General features: G+C 50.1%; 3 protein-coding genes across 3 annotated transcripts; all 3 read right to left on the bottom strand.

Annotated features, from left to right (window-relative positions):
- On the bottom strand, positions 1–24,110 carry LOC128468805 (zinc finger protein 154-like). Its single transcript, XM_053450626.1, has 7 exons — positions 24,049–24,110; positions 22,972–23,069; positions 22,484–22,640; positions 21,893–22,069; positions 21,692–21,815; positions 20,528–20,800; positions 1–1,869 (listed from the first exon to the last, which is right to left on the bottom strand). Exons 3-7 carry the CDS (start codon positions 22,562–22,564, stop codon positions 746–748), a joined length of 1,779 nt encoding a protein of 592 aa, XP_053306601.1. The 5' UTR covers positions 22,565–22,640; positions 22,972–23,069; positions 24,049–24,110; the 3' UTR covers positions 1–745.
- On the bottom strand, positions 12,111–13,293 carry LOC128468818 (gastrula zinc finger protein XlCGF49.1-like). Its single transcript, XM_053450639.1, has 2 exons — positions 13,032–13,293; positions 12,111–12,998 (listed from the first exon to the last, which is right to left on the bottom strand). Exon 2 carries the CDS (start codon positions 12,939–12,941, stop codon positions 12,138–12,140), a length of 804 nt encoding a protein of 267 aa, XP_053306614.1. The 5' UTR covers positions 12,942–12,998; positions 13,032–13,293; the 3' UTR covers positions 12,111–12,137.
- Positions 13,998–15,480, bottom strand: LOC128468827 (oocyte zinc finger protein XlCOF29-like). Its single transcript, XM_053450646.1, has 2 exons — positions 15,216–15,480; positions 13,998–14,376 (listed from the first exon to the last, which is right to left on the bottom strand). The coding sequence occupies exons 1-2, from the start codon at positions 15,327–15,329 to the stop codon at positions 14,056–14,058; spliced, it is 435 nt and encodes a 144-aa protein (XP_053306621.1). The 5' UTR covers positions 15,330–15,480; the 3' UTR covers positions 13,998–14,055.
- Positions 24,111–25,061: the final 951 nt, after the last annotated feature.

Here is a 25,061-nt window from a genome sequence, read left to right as displayed (position 1 = left end):
TGGGACGTAATTATACTTTAAGACATCCAAATATCTAAAAAAAAGTCAATGAATACAAAATAAACACAAAGACGTACATGTAGTTACATTGGACGTAAAAGCCACCCCTCCCCCAACCCTACCAAACATACAATGACTAGAAGTGCGTCTTGCGGCCGCAGAGGACCGGTCGTGGTGGCGTAAACGAGAGTTCTGGATCTTTTGTGGTCACATGATCTCATTGCTGTTGATCAACCAGTGACTGGAGTCTCACTCGCCCTGCCTAAACCAATCAGATAACACCTGGGCACATGGGAAAGCCCCCTACTGACCATGAGCTAAGCTTCTGTAGTTCTCCGTTGACCATGCAGTCTTCAGCCACAGTCAGCCCAGAACCAACTGCCATCGTCCAGCAATTATTTACCCTGTCGGTACGATATAACTCCAGCACTGCCTGCCGGCGCTGCAGCTTTCTCCAGACGAGCAGCAAAGGCGAGACCACCAGGTTTCAAGTAATTTATTCCGTGCGCGGGGAGAATCGGCAAGCGGGGAGCCTCCTCCGACCCGGAAACGAGGGCTGCCTTTATACTACATAGACTAAAGTTACTTAGAGGACTATATTACTAGGGCATGCAGTTCAAAGCGACCCCCTCCCCCGCAATTAGGACATTATAAATAATCATGGTAAACCTAATTAAAATGGGGGGGCAGGGTCTCAGCGTTGACCCAAGACTCTCCTCCTCCGCGCATGGACCTGGTCAAAAAGTTAGTACGGCGACAAACATGGCTGCCGGGGGGGGGACCCCCTCAGTTCGCAATTTCTTCTACAGTTCGTGTGGATCTTCTGATGGAAAATGAGGGAGGCCTGAGTGGCGAAGACCTTGCCGCACGTGCACTGGAACGGTTTCACGCCGGTGTGGCTCCACTGATGGTGAAGGAGGGCAGCTTCCTGGGTGAAGCATTTCCCGCATTCGGAGCAGATGTATTTTTTTTTCCTCACGTGGACCCTCAAGTGCGTTATGAGCCTCGCCTCGTACGGAAAGATCTTCCCGCACTCCGGGCACGGGTATTCTTTCTGCTGGACGTGAATGAACTGATGCCTGATGAGGCCCGATTGGTCGGCGAATCGCTCCTCGCACTCGAAACACGAGAAGGGCTTCCGTCTGGCGAGGCGCATGTAATGGGTGTAACAGTTTATGCAGTCGGACGCCTTCATTGGCGTCTTGGTCAGGTGGACCTTCTGGTGCCGGCTGAATCTGGACTCGTAGAGAAAGGTTCTGTTGCACTCCGGGCACGTGAAATCTCTCTCCTTGGTGTGACCCAGCTGATGTCTAAAGAGACTGGGTTTGTCAGCGAAGCGCTCTGCGCACTCAAAACACGAGAAGGGCTTGGTCTCCGAGTGACTCTTTCGATGTTCCACGAGATGTCTGGCCTCGGCGAAACCTTTCCCGCATTCGAAGCACGAGAAGCGGTTCTCGCTGTCCTGATGGGCGGAATCTTCTGCCGGCGCGTGTTCCGTGTGCGTGTGCACGCCGGCGTCTGCTACGCTTTTAACGTCCACGATGCGGATGAACATATCATCTGACGGAGAATGCTCTCTGTGCGAGCAAATCAGGTGGTTTTTTATTTCGCAGAGGACCGGCTCGTGCTGGGTATGAGTCGATGGACGTTCTGTCGCTGGTCTATGAACGTTCATGTTGAAGGAGGTCGCGTTCACGTGACTAGGACCGCAGTCTGAATAGTCTCCTGCACACTCGAACGCTCTCTTCTGCGGCTCGGTTACCAGCGGATAATCCGCCCTGGGGTTTCTGATGTCGCTTTGGCTTGTAGGTCTACATTCTGAAGAAGATGAGATAGGAAACCATTCACGTGGAGCTTTCTCCATGTCTCCTGGAAAAAAAATCCATCAATATTACACTTTTATTACCAGGAAGAAAAGAAAAAGAAAAGGAATGGGAAGAGAAATAGAACAAAGAATGGCCAAAAAAAAAAAACATGACAATGGATGGCCATCTTCCATGTTTGGCGACCAACACAATTCATATGTCGTTTTTCAAGGACAGGCGGGGCTTCCTCTTTATACAGCTTTTTTTTTTTTTTAATAGTCTGTCGTTTAGTATGAATTAGTATGGAAAAAAATATATATCTTAGAAATTTTAATTGGGGGAAAAGGTTGTCTAAAAGGTACGTTTGTAGTGAGAGGGCATGAGGTGTTTGGGCAGTTTTTTTTATATATATAATTTTTTCTTTTTTTTTCTTTACTGGAGATCCCTCAGGGATTTCTCTTGGAAGTGGACAGTACTCCTTATGATGTCATGGTGACATCACTGTAGTCTTTGATTATTATTTTTTTATTTATATATAGTTTTAAGTAATTCAATGTCGTTTTCACAGCTCATAAAGTCTTTATAAAGGTCATTCTTACCGAATGAGCCCGGGGGCTTTTTATGAGTCGCTGGCGTATAAACATCTATGTTGCAGGAAGCCGACTCCTCATTAACGTGAGCGGTCCGACGCTCTGAATAGTCCCCCTTATATCCTGCACACTCGAACGGTCTTATCTGCGGCTCGGTAACCAGCGGATAATCCACCCTGGGGTTTCTGACGTCGCTTTGACTCGCACTTCTATATTCCGAAGAAACAATAGGAAACCATTCACGTGGCGCTTTCTCCGGGTCTCCTGGAAAAACAATGCATGAAAAGTAGACTTATCATCAGTTGCCAAAATCCAGTACTTGTTAAGTCGCTGACTGGTTCAGGGAGACTTTGTAAGGGAGAGGGAGCAGAAGGGCGAAGAGCTGATTATGTACCACATGTCGGCTTCCACATGGTTTAAAACACCATTAAAGCTAATTGCATTTGCTTGTGTGTGTGTAAGGGCAGTGTATATGTGTGTGTAAAGGCAGTGTATGTGTATATACGTGTTTATGGGCAGGTGTGTGTAAGGGCAGTGTATATGTGTGTGTAAAGGCAGTGTATGTGTATATACGTGTTTATGGGCAGGTGTGTGTAAGGGCAGTGTATGTGTGTGTGTAAAAGGTGTATGTGTATATGTGTGTTTATGGGTATGTGTGTGTAAAGGCAGTGTATGTGTATATATGTGTTTATGGGCAGGTGTGTGTAAAGGCAGTGTATATGTGTGTGTAAAGGCAGTGTATGTGTATATATGTGTTTATGGGCAGGTGTGTGTAAGGGCAGTGTATGTCTGTGTGTAAAAGGTGTATGTGTATATGTGTGTTTATGGGTATGTGTGTGTAAAGGCAGTGTATGTGTATATATGTGTTTATGGGCAGGTGTGTGTAAAGACAGTATATATGTGTGTGTAAAGGCAGTGTATGTGTATATACGTGTTTATGGGCAGGTGTGTGTAAAGGCAGTGTATGTGTGTGTGTAAAGGCAGTGTATGTGTATATATGTGTTTATGGGCAGGTGTGTGTAAGGGCAGTGTATGTGTGTGTGTAAAAGGTGTATGTGTATATGTGTGTTTATGGGTATGTGTGTGTAAAGGCAGTGTATGTGTATATATGTGTTTATGGGCAGGTGTGTGTAAAGGCAGTGTATGTGTGTGTGTAAAGGCAGTGTATGTGTATATATGTGTTTATGGGCAGGTGTGTGTAAAGGCAGTGTATATGTGTGTGTAAAGGCAGTGTATGTGTATATATGTGTTTATGGGCAGGTGTGTGTAAGGGCAGTGTGTAAGGGTCCTGGGAGGTGAGTGATTCTTACCAGGTAAGCCAAGGGGCCCATTATGAGTTGACAATCGTTCCGTCGCCGGTGTATGAACGTTGATGTTGTACGAGGCTGACTCCTCATTAACGTGAGCGGTCCGACGCTCTGAATAGTCCCCCTTATATCCTGCGCACTCGAACGCTCTCTTCTGTGGTTGGTTTGCCAGCGGATAATCCACCCTGGGGTTTTGGATCTCATTTTGACCTCTACATTCTGAAGAAACAGAGACAGGAAACCATTCACGTGCCGCTTTCTCCATGTCTCCTGAAAAAAAAAAAAAAGGTATCAGAAGTAGACTTATTACCGGTTACCAAAATTCTGTATTTGTTTAAGTGGCTGACGGGGAAAAAAAATGTACAAATGGAGGGAACCAAAAAAATTCTGACCTGGGAGCTTCTTTTACTTACGGAATACTCCGAATTCAATAATTAAGAGATGCGTCCCAATACTTTTGTCCAAAAAGTGGTGGACAAAGCAAGGTCCATACAGACACGGCTGGATAAGTTTGGGGTGGAACAATTTGATCGGCCTCTCAGAGCCCTGACCTCAACCCCAAGTCTCGGCTCTGAAATACACACAGTCCACGGGGGCCGTTATGTTTCTATAATAATTAGAAGCAGAGGCTCATTGCCGCAGGCGAGTGATTCTTACCCAGTGAGTATGAGTAGATGTGCAGGGCTGATAAATAATATCAGTAAAGATCCCCTCTAATGTTCTAGATGGTCACTGCGTCACTCACTACTTGGCATACCACCAAACAGTCCTGGTTTTCAGAGGGGAAATCCTGATTTTCAGGCACTGTGCTCCTTTTTGCAGGGACATCTCCCCATGGCTGCACGGGGGGCAGGATCTCTAACGACAAACTGGATTCTCCTGTCGGTAGAATCCGGTGTAACAGCGTTTGGAGCGAGTGCCGGTATACTGCTAATAATTAAATGCCTGATCATGCGATCGGGCATCCCCTTCCAGTCAATGCTGACACCAGGTTTATGGAGGAGAGAAGAGGTAATATAGGGTAATAATACGGTAATATAGGGTAATAATACTGTAACATACAGTAATATACGGTAACATAGGGTAATAATACGGCAACATACAGTAATATAGGGTAATAATATGGTAACATACGGTAATAATACATAATATAGGGTAATAATACGGTAACATATGGCTTAATATAACCTGGATTAGAAGCAGAGGCTCATTTCCGCCGGTGAGTGATTCTTACCCAGCGAGCTAAGGGGCTCATTATGAGTTGACATTCGTTCTGTCGCCGGTGTATGAACGTTGATGTTGCAGGAAGCCGGCTCCTCGTTAACGTGAGCGGTCCGACGCTCTGAATAGTCCCCCTTATATCCTGCGCACTCGAACGCTCTCTTCTGCGGCTCGGTTACCAGCGGATAATCCACCCTGGGGTTTCTGCCGTCGCTTTGACTCGCACTTCTATATTCTGAAGAAGCAGAGATAGGGAACCGTTCACGCGCCGCTTCCACCGGGTCTCCTGGAAGGGAAGAAAAGCAAAGGGAATGAAGAGAGGGGAAAAAGGGAGAGAAGTCAAAAAAGCCACGAGCCTTCATGGTTAATAAATAACTACCAAACATGAGAGAGAAAGATTGACAGCATCATCTGCAAAGTGTAGGTTCTGAAATGCACAGTCCACGGGGGCCGCTGTGTTTCTCTAATGACCTGGATTAGAAGCAGAGGCTGGTCGGTGAGAGTGAGTGTGAGTGATGGAGAGAGCTGCAGTGCTGGTGGTGGAGAGGCTGGGATGAGGGGCGGTGTAAGGGTGTAACGGGTGATCTCAATGTGATCTCACACCAGTGAGTGATTCTTACCCGGTAATCGAAGGGGCTCGTTACGAATCGGTGTTCGTTCTGTTGCCGGTGTATGAACGTTGATGTTGCAGGAAGCCGACTCCTCGTTAACGTGAGCGGTCCGACGCTCTGAATAGTCCCCCTTATATCCTGCGCACTCGAACGCTCTCTTCTGCGGCTCGGTTACCAGCGGATAATCCACCCTGGGGTTTCTGCCGTCGCTTTGACTCGCACTTCTATATTCTGAAGAAGCAGAGATCGGGAACCGTTCACGCGCCACTTCCACCGGGTCTCCTGGAAAGAAAAAAAATGCATCAGAAGTAGACTTTTTGGTTCTCGGCTGCCGCGTTCAGTATTTGCCGAGTTGCCGACCGGTTCGGGGAGACTCTGTCTTTGGTTTCAATTTTTATGTAATTAACACAGTGACTAAAACGCTTTATTAGTAATTCTGTCCTTCCGTGGAAAGGAGTCGAGTAAGAGGAACGGCTTAATGGAAGCGATGCTATTTAGGTACAGGCGACTGGTTATCTTCATTATTACCCCTCTAATTATGATTCATTTTATTGGTGTGGGGAATGTTGTGATTCTTACCCGGTAATCCAAGGGGCTCGTTACGAATCGATGTCCGTTCTGTCGCCGGTGTATGAACGCTGATGTTGCAGGAAGCCGACTCCTCGTTAACGTGATTGGTCCGACGCTCTGAATAGTCCCCCTTATATCCTGCGCACTCGAACGCTCTCTTCTGCGGCTCGGTGACCAGCGGATAATCCACCCTGGGGTTTCTGACGTCGCTTTGACTCGCACTTCTATATTCCGAGGAAACTGAGATAGGGAACCACCCGCTAGCCTCTCTCTCCATATCTCCTGAAAAGAAAAGAAAATACTTATTAGCAGCTGCCAAACCTCAGTCTGTGTTCATTTGCTGAGCGGTTGTATTGGGTATTAGACGAGGAGCTGTGACGTCCTGGAGGGCAGGTGAAAACCTGAGAGGTACACGAGGTATGTAAAGGAAGAGCAAACAGAGCGGCAGTGTACAGGGAAAACATTAAAGGGCGCACCTCGTGAAATGTATCGGTGCACTGAAAAGGAGGTCCTGAAGAAAGAGCCCAGGAGGGGAACCGGTATTCTGTAATAGCGGAGCGAAGAAGTAGAGGCTGTTTGGGGAGGTAGAGAGAACCGTACTGCTGGTGGTGAAGCGGTGGGGACGACGGGCAGTTTAAGGATACTTTACACAGGCGAGCGCCTCTTACCCAATGATCCTAGGGGCCGGTACGCCTCCATCGTGTCATCTTTACAAAGGTCCTTGTGTCGCTCGATGTACTCCCACTCCTCCAGGGAGAAATAGACGGCCACATCCTCACAGCGCATGGGCACCTGCCACGGACAACGACACGGTCACCATCCGGCTCGGTGATTTTACCGTAAGAAGCCCCGTCCGGCACGGCCCTCACCTCTCCGGTCAGCAGCTGGATGATCTTGTTGGTCAGGTCCAGGATCTCTTTCTCCCCGTTGTCCTCGCACAGCGGAGGCTCCGTCCCGGGCTTTTGCGTCTTGCAGGATCCGTCCGACACACAGGGATCTCTGCCGTGTGCGTCGTCGTCGTCGCCGCATGGCTTCTTTATGAGAATGTACTCCTATGTATCAAAATATAAAGGGCGCAATCTATCAAGGTAAAGCTAACCTTGTGTGAGCTGAGACTGGTGGCAGCCCATGGCAGGACCAGCATTATTTCATCAATTTCGTGTTGTGAAGTTTTATTCAGTTAACAGAAACATATAGTGTAGTGTAGCCCAAGGGGCCGCTTTAAACATAACACCCGTGAGTGTGAGTGACGGCATCCGGGACGCTCACACCATCCCTCACCTGTCCGGTCAGCAGGTAGATGATCTCAAGCGTGAGATCCAGGATTTTCTCAGACGTCTGATTCCATTGCTTTTTCATCGTCGGAGATAACGGGCTTCCGGTTCTCGGATTGGATTTTCTTTGAGGGGAATCCCGCGATCACAAAGCTAAACCGCCGTCGTAGTCTGCAAAAAAACCCAAAAAACAACCTAAAGTAAACGGCTAAAGTCCTACCCTGGAGTGAGAGGGATAAATGTACTCAATAAACTCTGCAGAAGAGGAGCTCACTGGGCTGGGTGCAGGCAATGGTTAACCTGGAAACTCACAGCTTAGTGAATACGCCCCTAACGGGGGTCCGTCTCGGTCAGTAAGAAGGGTACGGAGGACGGCACATACCCTCTGTAGTGATAATGACTGGGGTACTGGGAGTGGGAGTAATTGCTGACGTGACGCCGTGCAGATATAATGGACACCCTATCTGAAGAGTGTGAATTAAAGCTGCCAGGCGCAGTTATTACATCCCGCAGGATATCAGTATAATCCCGCTATTACTGCGCATGTGACTTACCAGGTTCACGCTCTGCAGCCAGCGCGGACGGCCGTGGAGACGCGCGGCATTTAGACATTCGGGGCCAAGCGGCGGACGCGATCGGGAAGACGGATCACCTGCAACGCGCACGGAATACACATTCGTGAGAAGATAAATCTGTGTTTGGACACTTTTGTAATCTTATTGGACACATAACCCTCTAAGCGCAAAGAGAAGCAGCACGGTGAGCAGATTTAGGTCTTTATCTGGGTGGTTGGCCAAAATCGACAAAGGTGATGTCAGAGCGCTTCTCAACCAATCAGCTGAGGCTGGGGGCTAACAATGGCCCCTTTGCTCCTTCAGTGGGGATCGCTTGTTTGGGCTGATGAATAATATCAGTTAAGATCCCCTCTACTGTTCTAGATGGTCACTGCGTCACTCACTACTTGGCATACCACCAAACAGTCCCGGTTTTCAGGGGGGGCAATCCTGATTTTCAGTCACTGTTCTCCATTTGCAGGGACATCTCCCCATCGCTGCACGGGGGGCAGGATCTCTAATGACAAACTGGATTCTCCTTTGTCGGTAGAATCCGGTGTAACAGCGTTTGGAGCGAGTGCCGGTATACTGCTAATAATTAAATGCCTGATCATGCGATCGGGCATCCCCTTCCCGTCACTGCTGACACCAGGTTTATGGAGGAGAGAAGAGCTAATATAGAGTAATAATACGTAATATAGAGTAATAATACGTAATATAGGGTAATAATACGGTAACATACGGTAATAATACGTAATATAGGGTAATAATACGGTAACATACGGTAATATAGGGTAATAATACGGTAACATACGGTAATATAGGGTAATAATACGGTAATATAGGGTAACATACGGTAACATACAGCAATAATACGGTAACAGTAACATAGGGTAATAATACGGTAACATATGGTAACATATGGTAATTATAAATTCCGTAGCGCTGTACAATGGGTAGACAGGTAATATGGTAATATAGGGTAATAATACGGCAATACGGTTTAATATATCGGTAACATATGGCAATGTAGGATAATAATACGGTAACATAGGCTAATATAGGGTAATAATACGGTTACATAGGGTAATAATACATTACAATCATACATTGTATTATTACTTTGCGGCGTACGATGGCGCTATACGACTCAATAAATACTATTAAGAGGTTAATAAAGCATGGAGTCTGTCAGCGTCGGTGGAACGGCAGCTTTAATGGTTTCTAAAGTAAAGCCTTTAATGTCTGCAGTCCCTGCTTTACTTCAGGGCACTTAATAGCCCATTTACCCCCCCCAACTCAATTTGCTCCCCGAACTGTGCAACTGAGTGTCCTTAAAGCCACCCCACTCCCACTCCCACTCCCACTCGTGCCAGACACCCCCTTTAGGCCTCCCCACCGGGGCCGGACGGGGTCTGAGGTGGCCCTGTCACTTTAAGGCCGGCGCCCCCCCATGACGTAAGTGCGGCTGGATAGGACAGGCCGCACGTTACGTTGTTCGCCTCACGCAGCGTGCGCCCGGGAATATCCAGTCGGTCACCGCACGTTACCATTCCGCCGCGGGGGGGGGGTGACAGCCCGGGCCTGCTCACCACTGCCCCACCCCCCTTAGTTAGGTTACTCTGTTACCATGGAGACGGAGGGGGGTAGGTCAAAGGTCCGGCGATGCCCCCGCTGCGGGGTAGTAAGTCCTGTCACAGGGGCTTTGCCACCAACATTCCAAGTTTGGCTCCAATCCAAGATGGCCGCCGCGCGTATAAACTCCCGTCGTCCTCCGCGCGGCAACAACGGGCTGGACGAGTCGCGCCGGTCGGCAGCAGGTCACGTGAGAGGCATCACGTGATCCACCCCGCTCCAGGAAGCGAAGACCGGCTCCGAGGGAGAGAAGGGGTCGTGCGGGGAGTAGAACGTTGTGCTAAGGGTTAAGTCTGGAGCAGACGGGGGTATTAAGCAGGTACTAGGAGATATACCTTCCAAGTGTCCGTGTTCAGCCCGGCCAGTCCCTATCCCCCCCCCCCGATCCGTTTATCACAGGGTTCTGCCGCCATAAAAGCCCCGATAATGTGTGAAGAAGCACCAGGAAAGGGCTTTATTCATTAAACAGTGTAATAGAACCCGAAATTTGTGACGTATTTATCCGTGTGCCAGCGGTGGGTTCCGTCTTGGATGAAGTTGTACGCAGGAGAGAAGCTACTGGAATGTTCGTAGCTGAAATTCAGATGCTGCTCCCCAGGGAGGGATGTTTCCGAGGCAGAGACCCCCGAGGCTTGTGGTGGAAACGTTATTTGGGGTCCCAAAGAGAAATGGACTCTTTTAAGCAGGTAGGTGGGGTGCGCTGAGGCAGATGCCCGGCGTCCAGGTGCCCGAGGTAACTGTGGCGACTGGTGGGGGGTGACGTGATGCTGTGATAGTATGGCGTCAGCGGCGAGACGTGGAATATCTTAACCCTTTGAGCGATGGGTTCAGATCCCAGGTACACCTATGTATATTTTTTGGAACAAGGAGCCCACTGTCATTGGAGGTCCCGCTCTGTCCTATCTAGTTGGGGACTACGTTTCTCCCTAAGAGACGTGCATTTGAGAGAACCATCTCATATGTTGGCTCACAGGAGCAAGGGCCTCTTCGCTTTCTGCCCCTCCAATGGCCCGCTGGCCGAGCTCAGGGGCCACATTATGTGACCACCACCCCCGTAAACCAAGAGAGATCAGGTCTACAGTAGCATGAACGATCTGAGCTGCCAACATGAGGACAGATGGACCTGGCTGCGTCTCTGGAGTCTCCAGTCGAAGGTGATACCGTTTATGGGGCCAACGAGGAGGTAAAGTCACGTAAGCGTTGGCATCTCCAAAGCGTTCTTCGCATGGAACGAGGACAGAGCCTCCGCGCTCCCAAGAGCTTGTGTGATCTACATTGGCCCAATAAAAAGTATCACCTCGGTACTTGCTGTAGAGGGACACCTGTGAGATTTATTGTACAGGGCAGATTTATATACCTGGGGACCTGGTGGCCGAGGTGCCTTCAACAGATACGCTGGTGGGTGAAGCACTCTGCTTTTATTATGTGGACGAGGTGGAGCGGTTCGTCGGATGAGCATGATTTGGCCAGAGACTGGGAAGTAACTGACAGGGAAGACCCCTCAAAAAAAAACAAAAAACAAGAGGAGGAACAGGACAGGAACCGTGGAGTCCTATCAGAAAGCTAAAAAAACCATAGAGAGGAATGTGAGTTTCCCACCAAATTTACCACTTTATTTTTCTTTTTCAACTTTGACCAGCGAGAGGAACATATTTTATGGGGGGTAACCTGGTAGCCAGCCATTCTCGCCCCTTCACCTGAGGACTCATTGCCCACCATTGTTGGCTCAGGAAATGGGGTTTCCTGGTGGGAGGCAATGGTAAGTTACCCATTAATAGGAAAAAAAAAAATAACATGATCATGGTAGTAGTAGTAGTTACAGACCAGCATGTACCAGTGCAGCATGAGAACTTTAGTTTAAAATAGTCGTGAGGGGAGGGGGGTGCACCACAACCCCAGCCTATAACTACAGTTCCCATGAAGTTCAGCCAGCAAGATTAATGTAGCCCTCCCCATCTGTATTTACCGGCTACTCTTCCTACTATGGCTGGCTCAACACAATGGGAGTTGCAGTCAAGAAACCCTAGCTGCAATATATGTTTGAAATAAGCTACCCCGTGTCTGCAGCCTGCAAACTGCATCTCTGCCCAGGCGGGGACTCTGCTGCTGCTCCTCCATTATGGGTTTAAATATTGAAGAAGGTGAGCGCGGTGCCTTTTTGCCTCCCCTATGCCAAGCCGGATGGAACAGAACACTTCCAGTAATGCGGTCCGTCTATAAAGCGGTGCCCCGGGAACGCGAGCGGATAATTAGTTCCGCCCCTGTCCTGCTCATTCTTACTCAGAGAGTACATCATGAATTAAGGGGGGGGCTTTCACGAGGCCCATACTTTAACGGCACCAACGTGTAGGAGCGGGGCCTATCCTTGGGGCGATGCGGTAACCTTTTTATAGCATCACCTATGGACCACCTCATGAAATACATATCATCAGTCAGGTACCCTTAGCAAATTGATACTCCATCGAGAGGTTAATCCTCTAAACCCCCCCGGTCTTCCAGAGATACTATGGATCACACGGCGGCCAAACCTATAGAAAATTGGGTAATAAAGCAGCGTTTTGCTCAATTTCTCAAAGGCGTCCGATTTCTTTTTGATGGGTCAACTGATGTTTCGCGAGGTCTTTTTTGTGGCAATAAGAGACCCCGCACTCGGCGCACGGATACGGCTTCAGCCCCGTGTGGACCATCATGTGCGAGTTGAGTATGGACTTCTTATGGAAGCGCTTCCCGCACTCACAACAGACGTAGGGCTTCTCCCCTGTGTGGACCCGCTGGTGGCTGCAGAGGGCCGACTGCGAGGTGTAGCGCTTGCCGCACTCGCACGCGAACGCTTTCACCCCCGTGTGAGTCCACTGGTGGTGAAGCAGGGACGCCGTCTGTTTGAAGCTTTTCCCGCATTCGCCGCAGACGATGGGGGTCTTCTTGTGGGACCTCTGGTGGGTGGTCAAGCCCGCTTCGGAAGCGAAGGTCCGCTCGCACTCCGGGCACGGGTGGGCCTTCTGCGGATTGTGCAGGTGAAGGAACTGATGCCTGAAGAGCCTCTGCCGGTCAAAGAAAATCTGCTCACACTCGGAGCACGAGAAGACTTCGGCGGGGGTTCCGCACTCCGAGGAGATCAGCGTCTTGGCTCGCAGATGGACTTCGTGGCGCCCCATGACGGTGGATTCGTAAAGGAAAGTGCGGTCGCCCTCCGGGGTGTCGTCGTCGGCGTGAGCCAGCTGATGTCTGAAAAGACTCGGTTTGTCGGCGAAACGCCCGGCGCATTCTGAACACGAGAAGGGCTTCTCCACCGTGTAGGTCCTTTGACGTTGGGCAGAGCACCTCTCTCTACCCGGGTTTCTCGGTCCCGAGTCAGGCCCACTCCTCGCCTCCATCTTTTCCAGCGTAGTCCTCTCCTTCCCCCCGACCGTTTCATTATGGAAGGTCGTCTCCTCTATCCGCGCGTGGGCTGAAGGTGTATTCACGTCGCGTTCCTGGCTTAAGGATTTAACGTCCGTGATGCGCAGAGCGATATCTTCTGCCCGGGAACGTCCTTCAGGTGAGGAAACACCTGGGAGGGTTACTCTTTCCTCTAGGACTGGTTTAGGCTCGTGGGGGCCGGGCGGACGTTCTATCGCTGGGGTATAAACGTCTGCAGTGCGGGGGGCCGACTGCTTTTGAGCGCGGGGAGGGCCGAGCTCTCCACGTACGTCTCTGGGAGGTTGAGGAACGTCAGTGGGATTTCCCACGTTACGCGACGCTGAACAGTCTTGCTCATCTCCTACGGGGCTAATCGGCCTCTTCTGCGGATTATTCACCGTCGGATGTTTTTTGAGGTCGCTTTGACCCGTATTTATACAATCCGATGAAAACGCAGGGATAGGACGCCATTCGCGAGGATGCCGCTCCGCATCTCCTAGAAAACAAAGAGAAAGAAAGAGAAACGCGTCAAAAGCAGAGCGCTTTACCGAGAACATCAGTTCCCGAAACTCAGTGTTTGGGGAAACCGGACGTTGCTCTGTGCGCGATATAAACCCACGCATGCGCGATAGGTAATAGAAGCCCATTGTATACGACGGGAGCCGCTGCAAGCGCTTCGTGTTCTTTGGATCCGCGTGATTATTCCTTCCCATTACGCTACTTATTTGTCCGCCTCTGTGAGATCCTCGACGAGCCGCATTTAGCTTCCACGGGTTAGAAGACATCATTAGAGCCATTAGGGCTCTCTTGGTGCAGAGTTAGCACGTGTGGCCCGTGTGTTATTTGTTAAGTTGACCTTATTAAAACGATCACAAGATGTGTTCATCACGGTGTGGGTGGCAGGTAAGTGGAACAGCCTCCCTGCAGAAGAGGTAGAAGCCAATACAGTGAAGGAATTTAAACATGCACGGCCTGGGGCTCCCAAATCTAAGACAAGACCAAGGCCTGACTAAGATCTCTTCTTACCCAGCGAGTGTTGGGGCTGGCGAGTGTCCTTCACCAAGTCCCTGTAAAGCTCCTTGTGTTCCTCTACGTACTCCCACTCCTCCGCGGAGAAATAGACGGCCACGTCCTCGCACCACAGGGGCACCTGACACGGACAGCGACACGGTCATCACCCAACCAGGCCCTTCGGCCTTTACCGTAAGAAGCCCCGTCCCGGGCGGCCCTCACCTGTCCGGTCAGCAGCTGGATGATCTTGCTGGCCAGTCCCAGGATTTTCTTCTTGCCGTTTTCCTCGCGTGTCGGAGGCTCCGTCCCAGGGTTGCGGGTCCCGGACGACTCTTTCGACGCGCGGGGATGTCTGCTGTGTGCGGTGCGGTCACACGGCTTCTTCGGGAGAATATAATCCTGTAATAAATGCGCACGATGTATCATACGGCAGGAACACAGACACCTAAATGGCCCTTTATCACTCCCATCCCACCTGTGTTCCAATGGCCCTTTATCACTCCCATCACTCCTGTGTCCCAATGGCCCTTTATCACTCCCATCACTCATGTGTTCCAATGGCCCTTTATCACTCCCATCACTCCTGTGTTCCAACGGCCCTTTATCACTCCCATCACTCCTGTGTTCCAACGGCCCTTTATCACTCCCATCACTCCTGTGTCCCAATGGCCCTTTATCACTCCCATCGCTCCTGTGTTCCAACGGCCCTTTATCACTCCCATCACTCCTGTGTTCCAATGGCCTTTTATCACTCCCATCACTCCTGTGTCCCAATGGCCCTTTATCACTCCCATCACACCTGAGTCCCAATGGCCCTTTATCACTCCCATCGCTCCTGTGTTCCAACAGCCCTTTATCACTCCCATCACTCCTGTGTCCCAATGGCCCTTTATCACTCCCATCACTCCTGTGTTCCAATGGCCCTTTATCACTCCCATCGCTCCTGTGTTCCAACGGCCCTTTATCACTCCCATCGCTCCTGTGTTCCAATGGCCCTTTATCACTCCCATCACTCCTGTGTTCCAATGGCCTTTTATCACTCCCATCACTCCTGTGTCCCAATGGCCCTTTATCACTCCCATCACTCCTGTGTTCCAATGGCCCCTTATCACTCCCATCACTCCTGTGTTCCAACGGCACGTTGTGTTCGCTGATCCAAGTTTACACCACTAGGTATAACGCAGACTCCTGCCAACCGACACATCAGCCGCCGGGAGAGTCTCGCCGCGGTTACTCACCTGTCCGGTCAGCACATAGATCATTTCAAGCGTGAGATCCAGGATTCTCTCGGACGTCTCTTTCCGGCGGACGTTCATTATCACGGGGAACGAGCGGTCGCCATCCGACTCCATTGCCTAACGAATGAATTCTGTGGGTTAATAAACGGTTTGGTATGAGGGTTACCCTGAAATGGGAGGATCTAGAGGGGTATTTACCGAACCCTGGGGGCTCACCCTCCATAATGCATAGTTATAGCTCAAAACATTATGACATCACTACGATATCATCATCCACGTGGCTTACCAAGTTCACTCTCTGCAGCCTGCGCAGAAGACGGTGGAGACTCGCGGCATTTGGACATCCGAGGCGAACAGCGGACACGATCAGGATGGGTGGATCACCTGCAACATACACGGGGTGCACATACGTGAGAAGATGAGCCCTGGGGGTCCAAGGGGACACGTCAGACTTCCATTAAAGATGGCGGCCCCGCGCTTATACCGAACATCAGCATGTGGAGGAGAAACGCCCGTATCAGCGTCTACACGGAGAGGGCAACCAACACGGCTGCTTGCGTCTATAATAAACAAAGTAGCCGGGAAGTAACAAGATGCAGGGCAGGCATCCCGGGCGAGAAAAAAAGGGGCCAGTGGGACACAGGAGTGATGGGAGTGATAAAGGGCCATTGGAACACAGGAGTGATATAGTGTAACATGTAAAGCACGGTTGCGGCCCTCTGGGACCGATAGATAATGTATGTGGGGTATGACGGTAATCGGGAGATGTCGCCGAACAGGAATTGGGTCATCGCTCAGCTGTTTTTAATTATTAATAATGTATATATACACGCACACCTAAGTAAAGCGTAAGCTGCTTATAAAGTTATGCATTAAACCTAACAATAAGGGGCGGGTGCCTCGGCCCCCAGCACTCAAAGGGTTAACAGCGCCGTTCCACTTCATTGCCAAATAAACCGTCCCGATAGTTTCTTCCTCCTAATCGAGCCAAAACGAACGGGAACTTTTTAAAGAAGCTTTTCCAGTTTCTATAGTAACAGCCTCGCGCTGGGCTTTCGGCGTCACATGACAATTAAGCGTTCCCGGCAGATATGGAGCAGCAGCTTTCTCCGGGGCTGCAGATCACCTCACCCCGGTGTACTGCAGGGTAATAAATACCCCAACTCCTCCCTCCAACCCTGCAGGGTATGCCCCAGAACCCCAATCCTCTCCCTGAACACATCTCACTCAAAACTGCAAAAGTGACGTCATTAAAGGTTGCACCCCAAAAACAACCCGTCCATCACCCCTGGCTAACAGGACCACCCTATCTCCATTCTCCTCAGTTACCATGCAGACTAAGGGGTAACTCCGGGGTACCAGTGATGCCCAGCAGAGGGGTAAAAGTCCTGCCCCGGAACTAACAACTCCAGCTCTATCGCAGCTTCCGGTTGTTAGAAGTAGGCTGTCCCTATTCCAAGATGGCACCGCCTGATCAGCAAAGGCCGCTACATCCCCCATGATCCTCCGCGCAGCGAGAGCGGAAGTACGTAACGTCACCCCAAAAAAAAAAAAAAGCGCTCCGAAGAGGCGTTCTCGTTGTTATGGCTGCAAATAGATCATGTGACTGTTGTGGTCACGTGGTCCTGGGCAATACCGGAAGTGGGGACTTTTTTTGATAGTTATATCAACGGTCCTTAGTGGAGGAAACTATGAGACTCATACCTGCCAAATGCCCCTAGTTTGGCCAGTCCCTCTGTGGGGGCCAACAAAATCCCATTCTGTTCTACATTCCTAAAAGTGACAATAAAGAGTGAAAAAACATATAAATGTTATATTATAAGTACCTTAATTTATGGGCCGAGCCCGTTTACGTTTTGCCCCCCCCCAGACTTTATGGTATCCTCGCAGCAGACTGTACATTGACTGTATTACCTAATCTCAGGCTGAAGGGGGAAGATTTTCAGGGACGCACATTCTGGATGTCCCCCTGACGTCTTAACCCCTTCAGCCCTAGGTGTTTTCAGAACAGATTTTCTGTTTGTATGTATAGCTTTAGGATTAAACATGAATTTTATTTTATTTTATGTTATTTACCGTATTTTTTAACCAAACAGGTGGTGCCCCCCGCAACAGTAAAGTATTTCTATTGCCAAGAAAGTCTAAGGTGTTCCTAGGGGTAATGCCGCCTGGCGGTGCCCCCATCTCGGTAACACAAACACACACTACCTGCAACTAAAACCCCACTCGCTCTCTGCATCGTACACTTAAACATACGTACAGTACATACACACACTATTCCCCCTACTTCACACCACTTACCCTAGGTTCGCCCCTGACATTAACTTACGCCAACACACACTCATGCTAACACCATACACTCACAGTAACTTACGCCAACACACACTCATGCTAACACCATACACTCACAGTAACTTACGCCAACACACACTCATGCTAACAGCATACACGCAAACATATGCGGACGCACACTCAAGCTAATACCACACACTAACATCCACCCACAAACAGAGGCTAAAACCATACACTCTAACACAATACAGTAACACTCACACACAAATAATACCATAGACTCACACAGTAACTCACACATCCACTCACACACACATCCACTCTACACTTACACACACACACATCCACTCTAACACAATACACTTACACACACATCCGCTCTAACACTTTACACTTACACACACATCCACTCTAACACTTTACACATACACAAGTAGCACTGCAAAATTATACTCTTTAATAATTCATAAGTTGACCACAAGAGCGAATCACCACACGGGGCCGATTCTTTATTGCAATGCCATAGGACTTTCATTAGTTAGAGTGTCTGGCTGAGTCACTAGGATCGAGCCTTTCTATTATTTATACCAGGCAGTACGATGAGGAGCCAGACCGATTGTCTAGTAGATTGGACTAAGATAACAGCACTAGATCACGTATCCAAAGCGAGTCGGAGTTGCCTTACATGGAAACTGTGATGACAACACGTGTAGTGTCAGCCCGGCTTTATGTCCTCTTGCCAGGGTCGCCCATATTGGTGTTTTAGTCCCAGCTGGACTGATAATATATGAATAAATGTAGGGCCCAGCATCAACACAGAAGTCTCTCCTCAGTAGAATCTTGACTGCCCATAACAGAGCTAGGCCCTCCTTCTCGATGGCAGCATATCCCATTCATGGTCCAGGAGACTTTGTTGAGCCATCAGATGTTCATCCCCCTGGCTCAGAGCCACTCCTAGCCCACTGAAGCACCTTTGTGGAAAGCGTTTGTTAACATCTGGAACGGCCAGTATCTGGGGAGCTTCCTCGTTCCTTCTTGAGCTGGCTAAGAAGCTTGGTCGCAGTCTGGAGCCAGGCAACATCATGGGGCAGGGTTCTCTTAGTCAGGTCCGTCGCGGGCTTGGAGATGTCTCTATAGGTCTGAAGGAACTTCCTAAAATAGCAGGTGGTCCCCAGGAAGGCAAGCCCTTGCTTCTTGATTTTTGGGGATTTGGCCACTCTATGATGAAAGTATAAAGGAATTTTCTGGAAAACCCAAGGAATGGGTTCTGACCCAGAAGACTCGGGGGAAATCCAGAACCACTCAAGGCAAAAGGCACTGCAATAAGTCTGCGGTTTGTTATAATAAATAAAGCGTAATCAAGAAACAGTCCAAAAGGTCCAAAGTTCCGGACAGGAGTCAATCGGCAGCAACAAAAGGCAAGCAGGGGTTAAAAAATTCAGTAAATGGACTGCAGAAAAGCCTGCTCTCCTGCCTCAGCAATGGAGGATTCCTCCCTGGTGGACCAAGCATCCCCTAGCTACCTACTAGGGACCTTCTTAAGTTGGCTACAGCTTAGACTCATCTCCCTACCTGGAATGTGGCTGGGTATGGGGGTCATGGACCTCTTGAAATTACCAGGAGTATGTATCGTATCTTGCCAGCAGCCGCCATTTTACCTTGATGAGCTTTCTAGTTAGGTACGTGACCCAAGCATGGACTTTGATTCTGTGTGGACAGCACTCTTAAGTTTTGCAGGAAGCCCCAATGTCCCCAGTTGAGTTGTCCAAGGTTTACAACGAACGATGGGTCACTCGGTTCGGCCCAACTGAGGATAGTCCTTTGGTGGATGCTGGAGAAGGAAGACATTGTTCTAACTCCGCTAGCCTTTCTTGTTCGGTGGCTTTTATCTCTAGTGGAGGGCTGCCTCCCAGTAAGTCCTACTGACTTTGTACGTTTCTGGTTCCATGATCCTCCTCTGTTGCTGCCTCATTCTTTGACCTGGTAGGAGGGTGACACGGGATTGGGTGTCGAAGGACCCTTTGTGGAGCCCTCTGAGGGCTCTGATCAGTTTGTTGCATTTGAGTATACAGTCCAGCGCCAGCACTGTCTGTAGCCCTTGGTAATCTTGACCTTGTCTGTGAGCCAGGTGGTGGTCACATCAAACATCTTCAGTGCTCTCCTTTGTTTCATTATTGCATGCTTTGACCGAGGTACGCATCCATACTATTTAATATCATTTATTTGGGGATGTGACCTTGATCCTACTAGCAGGCGTCCAACACTGGACTCCTACTTTGAATACTGCACAGCCAGACCCTGTGCTTTCAGACATTCTGCATGTGACGGGGGGTCGTTAAGAGTCAAGGTAATGGTGGTGGTGGTGGTGCAGGTCTCTGGAAGGTATCGGGTGGTCCATACAATGGCCACGTTGGGGAATGGCAGCAGATGGCGCGAAAGGCTTGGCTGCCAGTTTTAACTTTTCCAGCCTGGCTTCATAAAGCCGCTTTGCTTTGGCTCTTCTGTTCTGAAACCAGATCTTCACCTGGGTCTCCGTGAGGCTCAGGGAGCTGGAGAACTCCGCTCGCTCCGTTACAGACAGATACGGATTCTGCCTGAACTTCCTTTCCAGGTCCAGGAGCTGCGAGGTGGTAAAGGGGGTCCTGCGCTTTCTGCTGGTGTTCAGCTTCTCCAGGGTGCACGGAGGAGAGCCGGGGTGCCCTAGAAAGAAAGGAAGACACAGCGGCGGGTGAGAACGCATCTCAAGAAGCCAGGTATCTGAACCTCGTATTGGATCGGCTGACTTTCCCCTGATTTCATCCTCTGGGGGAGGCTGCCCTGCATCTTCTCACTCTGAAGACAGCCTTCCTAGTAGCGCTCCACTTCTGCTAGGAGACTGAGCCGGCCGAAGGCTTCAGCTATCGTTCTATAACCTAAAGCGGAGAGCTGTAGTGCTGGTGGAGGAGAGGCTGGGATGAGGGACGGTGTAAGGGTGTAACGGGTGATCTCAATGCGATCTCACACCGGTGAGTGATTCTTACCCGGTAATCCAAGGGGCTCGTTACGAATCGATGTCCGTTCTGTCGCCGGTGTATGAACGTTGATGTTGCAGGAAGCCGGCTCCTCGTTAACGTGCGCGGTCCGACGCGCTGAATAGTCCCCCCTATATCCTGCGCACTCGAACGCGCTCTTCTGCGGCTCGGTTACCGGCGGATAATCCAACCTGGGGTTTCTGACGTCGCTTTGACTCGCACTTCTATATTCCGAGGAAGCAGAGACAGGGAACCGTTCACGCGCCGCTTCCACCGGGTCTCCTGGAAAGAAAAAAAAAAGCATCGCAAGCAGACTTTTATTCCCAGATGTTCATTAAAAAGGAATCGTTCTTGCTCGGTTTTGCGCACCCTTACCACGCCACCTATAGGGGGGATATTGTGTTGCGGGGGGAAGTTTCTTCTGTAGCCATGAAAGCAGAAGGGCATTTGGGGTCTCTGGAGACCAAGAACTACCCCGGTAACAGAAAAGGGCGTTAATGGGGGTATTTATTATTATTACCTGCATGCTGGAGACCAACGCCCCCCAACGCCCTTCCCGTTTAACTCGTCTCCGGCCGCCTGTGCGAAAGCCAGAAAATGTCAGCCTACTTCCTGCACGTGCTCAGTAGCTACAGAAGTCAACGGGAGTGGACTGAGCACGTGCAGGAAGTCTACCTAGAAACGCTTCCTGCTGGTAGCAGAGACGGCTGGGGGAGGATTCTTACCCGGTAATCCAAGGGGCTCGTTACGAATCGATGTTCGTTCTGTCGCCGGTGTATGAACGCTGATGTTGCAGGAAGCCGACTCCTCGTTAACGTGAGCGGTCCGACGCTCTGAATAGTCCCCCTTATATCCTGCGCACTCGAACGCTCTCTTCTGCGGCTCGGTTACCAGCGGATAATCCGCCCTGGGGTTTCTGAGGTCGCTTTGACTCGCACTTCTATATTCTGAAGAAGCAGAGATCGGGAACCGTTCACGCGGCGCTTCCACCGGGTCTCCTGGAAAGAAAAAAAATGCATGAAAAGCAGACTTTTAGGACAAGTTGCCAAAATGTTATATTTGTGAAGCTGCTGACTGGTTCCAGGGGAGGTGGAGAGAACCGTACTGCTGGTGGTGAAGCGGTGGGGACGACGGGCAGTTTAAGGATGCTTTACACAGGCGAGCGCCTCTTACCCAACGATCCTAGGGGCCGGTACCCCCCCATCGTGTCATCTTTACAAAGATCCTTGTGCCGTTCGATGTACTCCCACTCCTCCAGGGAGAAATAGACGGCCACATCCTCACAGCGCATGGGCACCTGACACGGACAACGACACGGTCACCATCCGGCTCGGTGATTTTACCGTAAGAAGCCCCGTCCGGCACGGCCCTCACCTCTCCGGTCAGCAGCTGGATGATCTTGTTGGTGAGGTCCAGGATCTCCTTCTCGCCGTTGTCCTCGCGTCTCTGCGAGTGCAGCGGAGGCTCCGTCCCGGGGTTCTGGGTCCTGTAGGGGGCATCTCGGCTGCGCGCGGCGTGCCCGTCATATGGCTTATTTGTGGGAACGTACTCCTGTATATAAAAACATAAAGGGCGCAATCAACATACATCTCCCGCTCAGTTCCCTTCATCTTTTTGGGGAGATCATTAGTTTAACCCCTTAAGGACTATGGGCGGTCCCTAAACCCACTGAAAACAATGCATTTTGAGCCCGTACATGTACTGGCTTTGTCCTTAAGGGGTTAAAAGTTAACCACGCAGCATTATTTGATCAATTTGGTACGGTGAAGTTCTCTCTCACCCCTCCTCCCCGTGTTTGAAAGACTATCTGAACAACAATCGTCCACTTAAGAACATAGGGAGATATAACATCATGGGGAGGAATAATCAAGAGAACAGGAAGTTAAGATGGCGGCTCTCGTCGCACACAAGGGCTTTTATTACATATATACTGCCTCTATTACCGTCGTTCACACCATCCCTCACCTGTCCGGTCAGCAGGTAGATGATCTCAAGCGTGAGATCCAGGATTTTCTCAGACGTCCGATTCCGTTGCTTTTTCATCATCGGAGATAACGGGCTTCCGGTCCCCGGGCCGGATCTTCTTTCTCCTGCGGCGGCGGCGTTAAACGGCTGCCGTGTTCTGCAAAGAACCAAAAAACGATAAAAGAGACCGACGGGGAGGACTGTCGGTGGACTCGATAAACTGGAAGAGGAGGAGCTCACTGGGCTGGGTGGAGGCAATGGTTACCCCACCTGGAAGCTCCCAGCTTAGTGAATATGCCCCTAACGGGGTCCGTCTCTGTCAGTAAGAAGGGTACGGAGGACGGCACATACCCTCTGTAGTGATCATGACTGGGATACTGGGAGTGGGAGACGCCATGCAGATATAATGGACACCCTATCTGAAGAGTGTGAATTAAAGCTGCCAGGCGCTGTTATTACATCCCGCTATTACTGCGCATGTCACTTACCAGGTTCACGCTCTGCAGCCAGCGCGGACGGCCGTGGAGACTCGCGCCATTTAGACATTCGGGGCCAAGCAGCGGACGCGATCGGGAAGACGGATCACCTGCAACACGCATGCAGCACTGCGATTAAGGGGTGCGTGTGACAGCGGCTCTCCCACTTATGATACGCGAAGTACCGTAAATAACCCTTACCGGATCTACAATGGATCCCATAAAAAACAACAAAGAAGCCTTCCCCCCCCCCATTTCTAAGGAGACAGCCAATCGGTGGCTACTTCTGCAGCACATGACAATTAAAGAGCGCCCATCAAAAATGATGCTTTTTCACGTAATTAAATAAGTAATTCTGGAAGGGGCAGGCGGATATAAAGAGTTAAATACGGCATAGCAGGTAGAACTGCAGAGTCTTTCTCCAGGTCAGCAGATCGTCTCACTCGGTTTACTGCAGGGCTCCGCTGTGACCCCCCCACCTCCAATAACTTCGGGGAGGCCTTATCCCTGTCACTCATGGGGTTAAAGATGCTTAATTGCACTCATACACTTAAACTTTTGAAGAAGCTTTTTCAGTTTCTATAGCAACAGCCTCGGGCTGAGCCTTTTGCATCACATGACAGTTAAGCGTTCCCGGCAGATATCGCGAACGAGACAGAATACGACGTGACTGAGGAATTATTTCCGGGGAGGGTAGGGGGTATTTAATCGTTCCTAATGCCAGGAGTAGATGGAGCAGCAGCTTTCTCCGGGGCTGCAGATCATTTCGCCCAGGTGTACTGCAGGGTAATAAATACCCCATTTACCCCCACCCCTCAATGAACTAGATCAGTTGAACAAGTGTCCCTAAGGTGACCCCAGAAACACCCCTCCATCACCCCCTGACTGACAGGGCCTCCCCAATGGCCTCACCACACTAAGGGGTAACCCAGGGGTGTCAGGGATGCCCAGCAGAGGGGCAACATCTGTGAAGGGGACTTAAATAAAGTCCTGCCCCGGAATAAATGTAACCCCCGGCTCCTAAAGCTCCACTGGGGCCCCTGGCTGCGGGCAAGAACTTGGCTTTAACCCAAAATGGCGTCAACTTACCGACAAAACCGCTGGCATGAACGAAAACCGCGTAGAACTATGTCTCCCATGATCCTCCGCGCGGCGACGGCGCATGTACGTGACGTCACGAAACAAGGCGCTCTGCAGAAGCATTCTCGTTGCCAGGGCCGCTGACAGGTCATGTGACTGTTATGGTCACATGGTCCTGGGCAGTACCGGAAGTAGCTTGTGTGACGGCGATACCGACTTCCTCTCTGTCAGAAGCTCAGCTATAATAGCAAGTGTAATGAGATGAACCTCCCAAGTGCCCCTGTTTAATTGAGCCAGTCCCTCTGCGGACCACAGAATCCTAGTATCTGAATTTTAGCCCCTGTGTATCGAAGCAGCAAGGAAATTGGTTTATAAGTGACACTGTGTAAAAAAATATTATTAATAATAATTAAATACTCTGGTTACATACATTTCTATCAAAAGGTCATAGAGTACCATTAATGAGGCAGACCACATGGGAGAGACATTGTGTTGAATACTGTAACTTTATTAGCCTAACTCGTACGATACATACGTGACAAACCGGGGCAGTTGCCAGGTAAGTGCATTCAGCAGTTATGGAAATAACAGATCAATGAGGACTTGAGGCCGTTTGCTTTAACCCCTTTCGTGTCCAAGGACGTAGGGGTTACACACACACACAAAAAAAATTGTGGCCCCTGAGCTGTCAGAGGAGCTCTCCAGTGTAAAAGGAGATCCCTAACCGGTGATGTCACCAGAAACATCACAGAGGATCACCTGTGCTAATAGAGATCTCTGGGGTCATAAAAGACCCCGAAGTGGATCTCTTTACAATACGATCTCATAGACAACAGTGTAAAAAAAAAAAAAAAAACCCTGGCTTCTTGGTGTAATTCCACGAAAGGGAGGAGCCGTGGCATGCACCACGTTGACAGCCTCTCCGCTGTTCCTCCAATCGGTGGGAGAAGGTGTGAGTGGAGGCTCCGCCCCTTCTCCCAGAAGTGCTCCGAGAGGCCTGGATAGCGGAGAGAAGACGACGA

Source organism: Spea bombifrons, chromosome 11, assembly GCF_027358695.1.
Source record: "Spea bombifrons isolate aSpeBom1 chromosome 11, aSpeBom1.2.pri, whole genome shotgun sequence".
Classification (NCBI taxonomy): domain Eukaryota; kingdom Metazoa; phylum Chordata; class Amphibia; order Anura; family Pelobatidae; genus Spea; species Spea bombifrons.
Note: the sequence above shows the minus strand (reverse complement) of the source record. Positions and strands in the feature narration are given on the sequence as shown.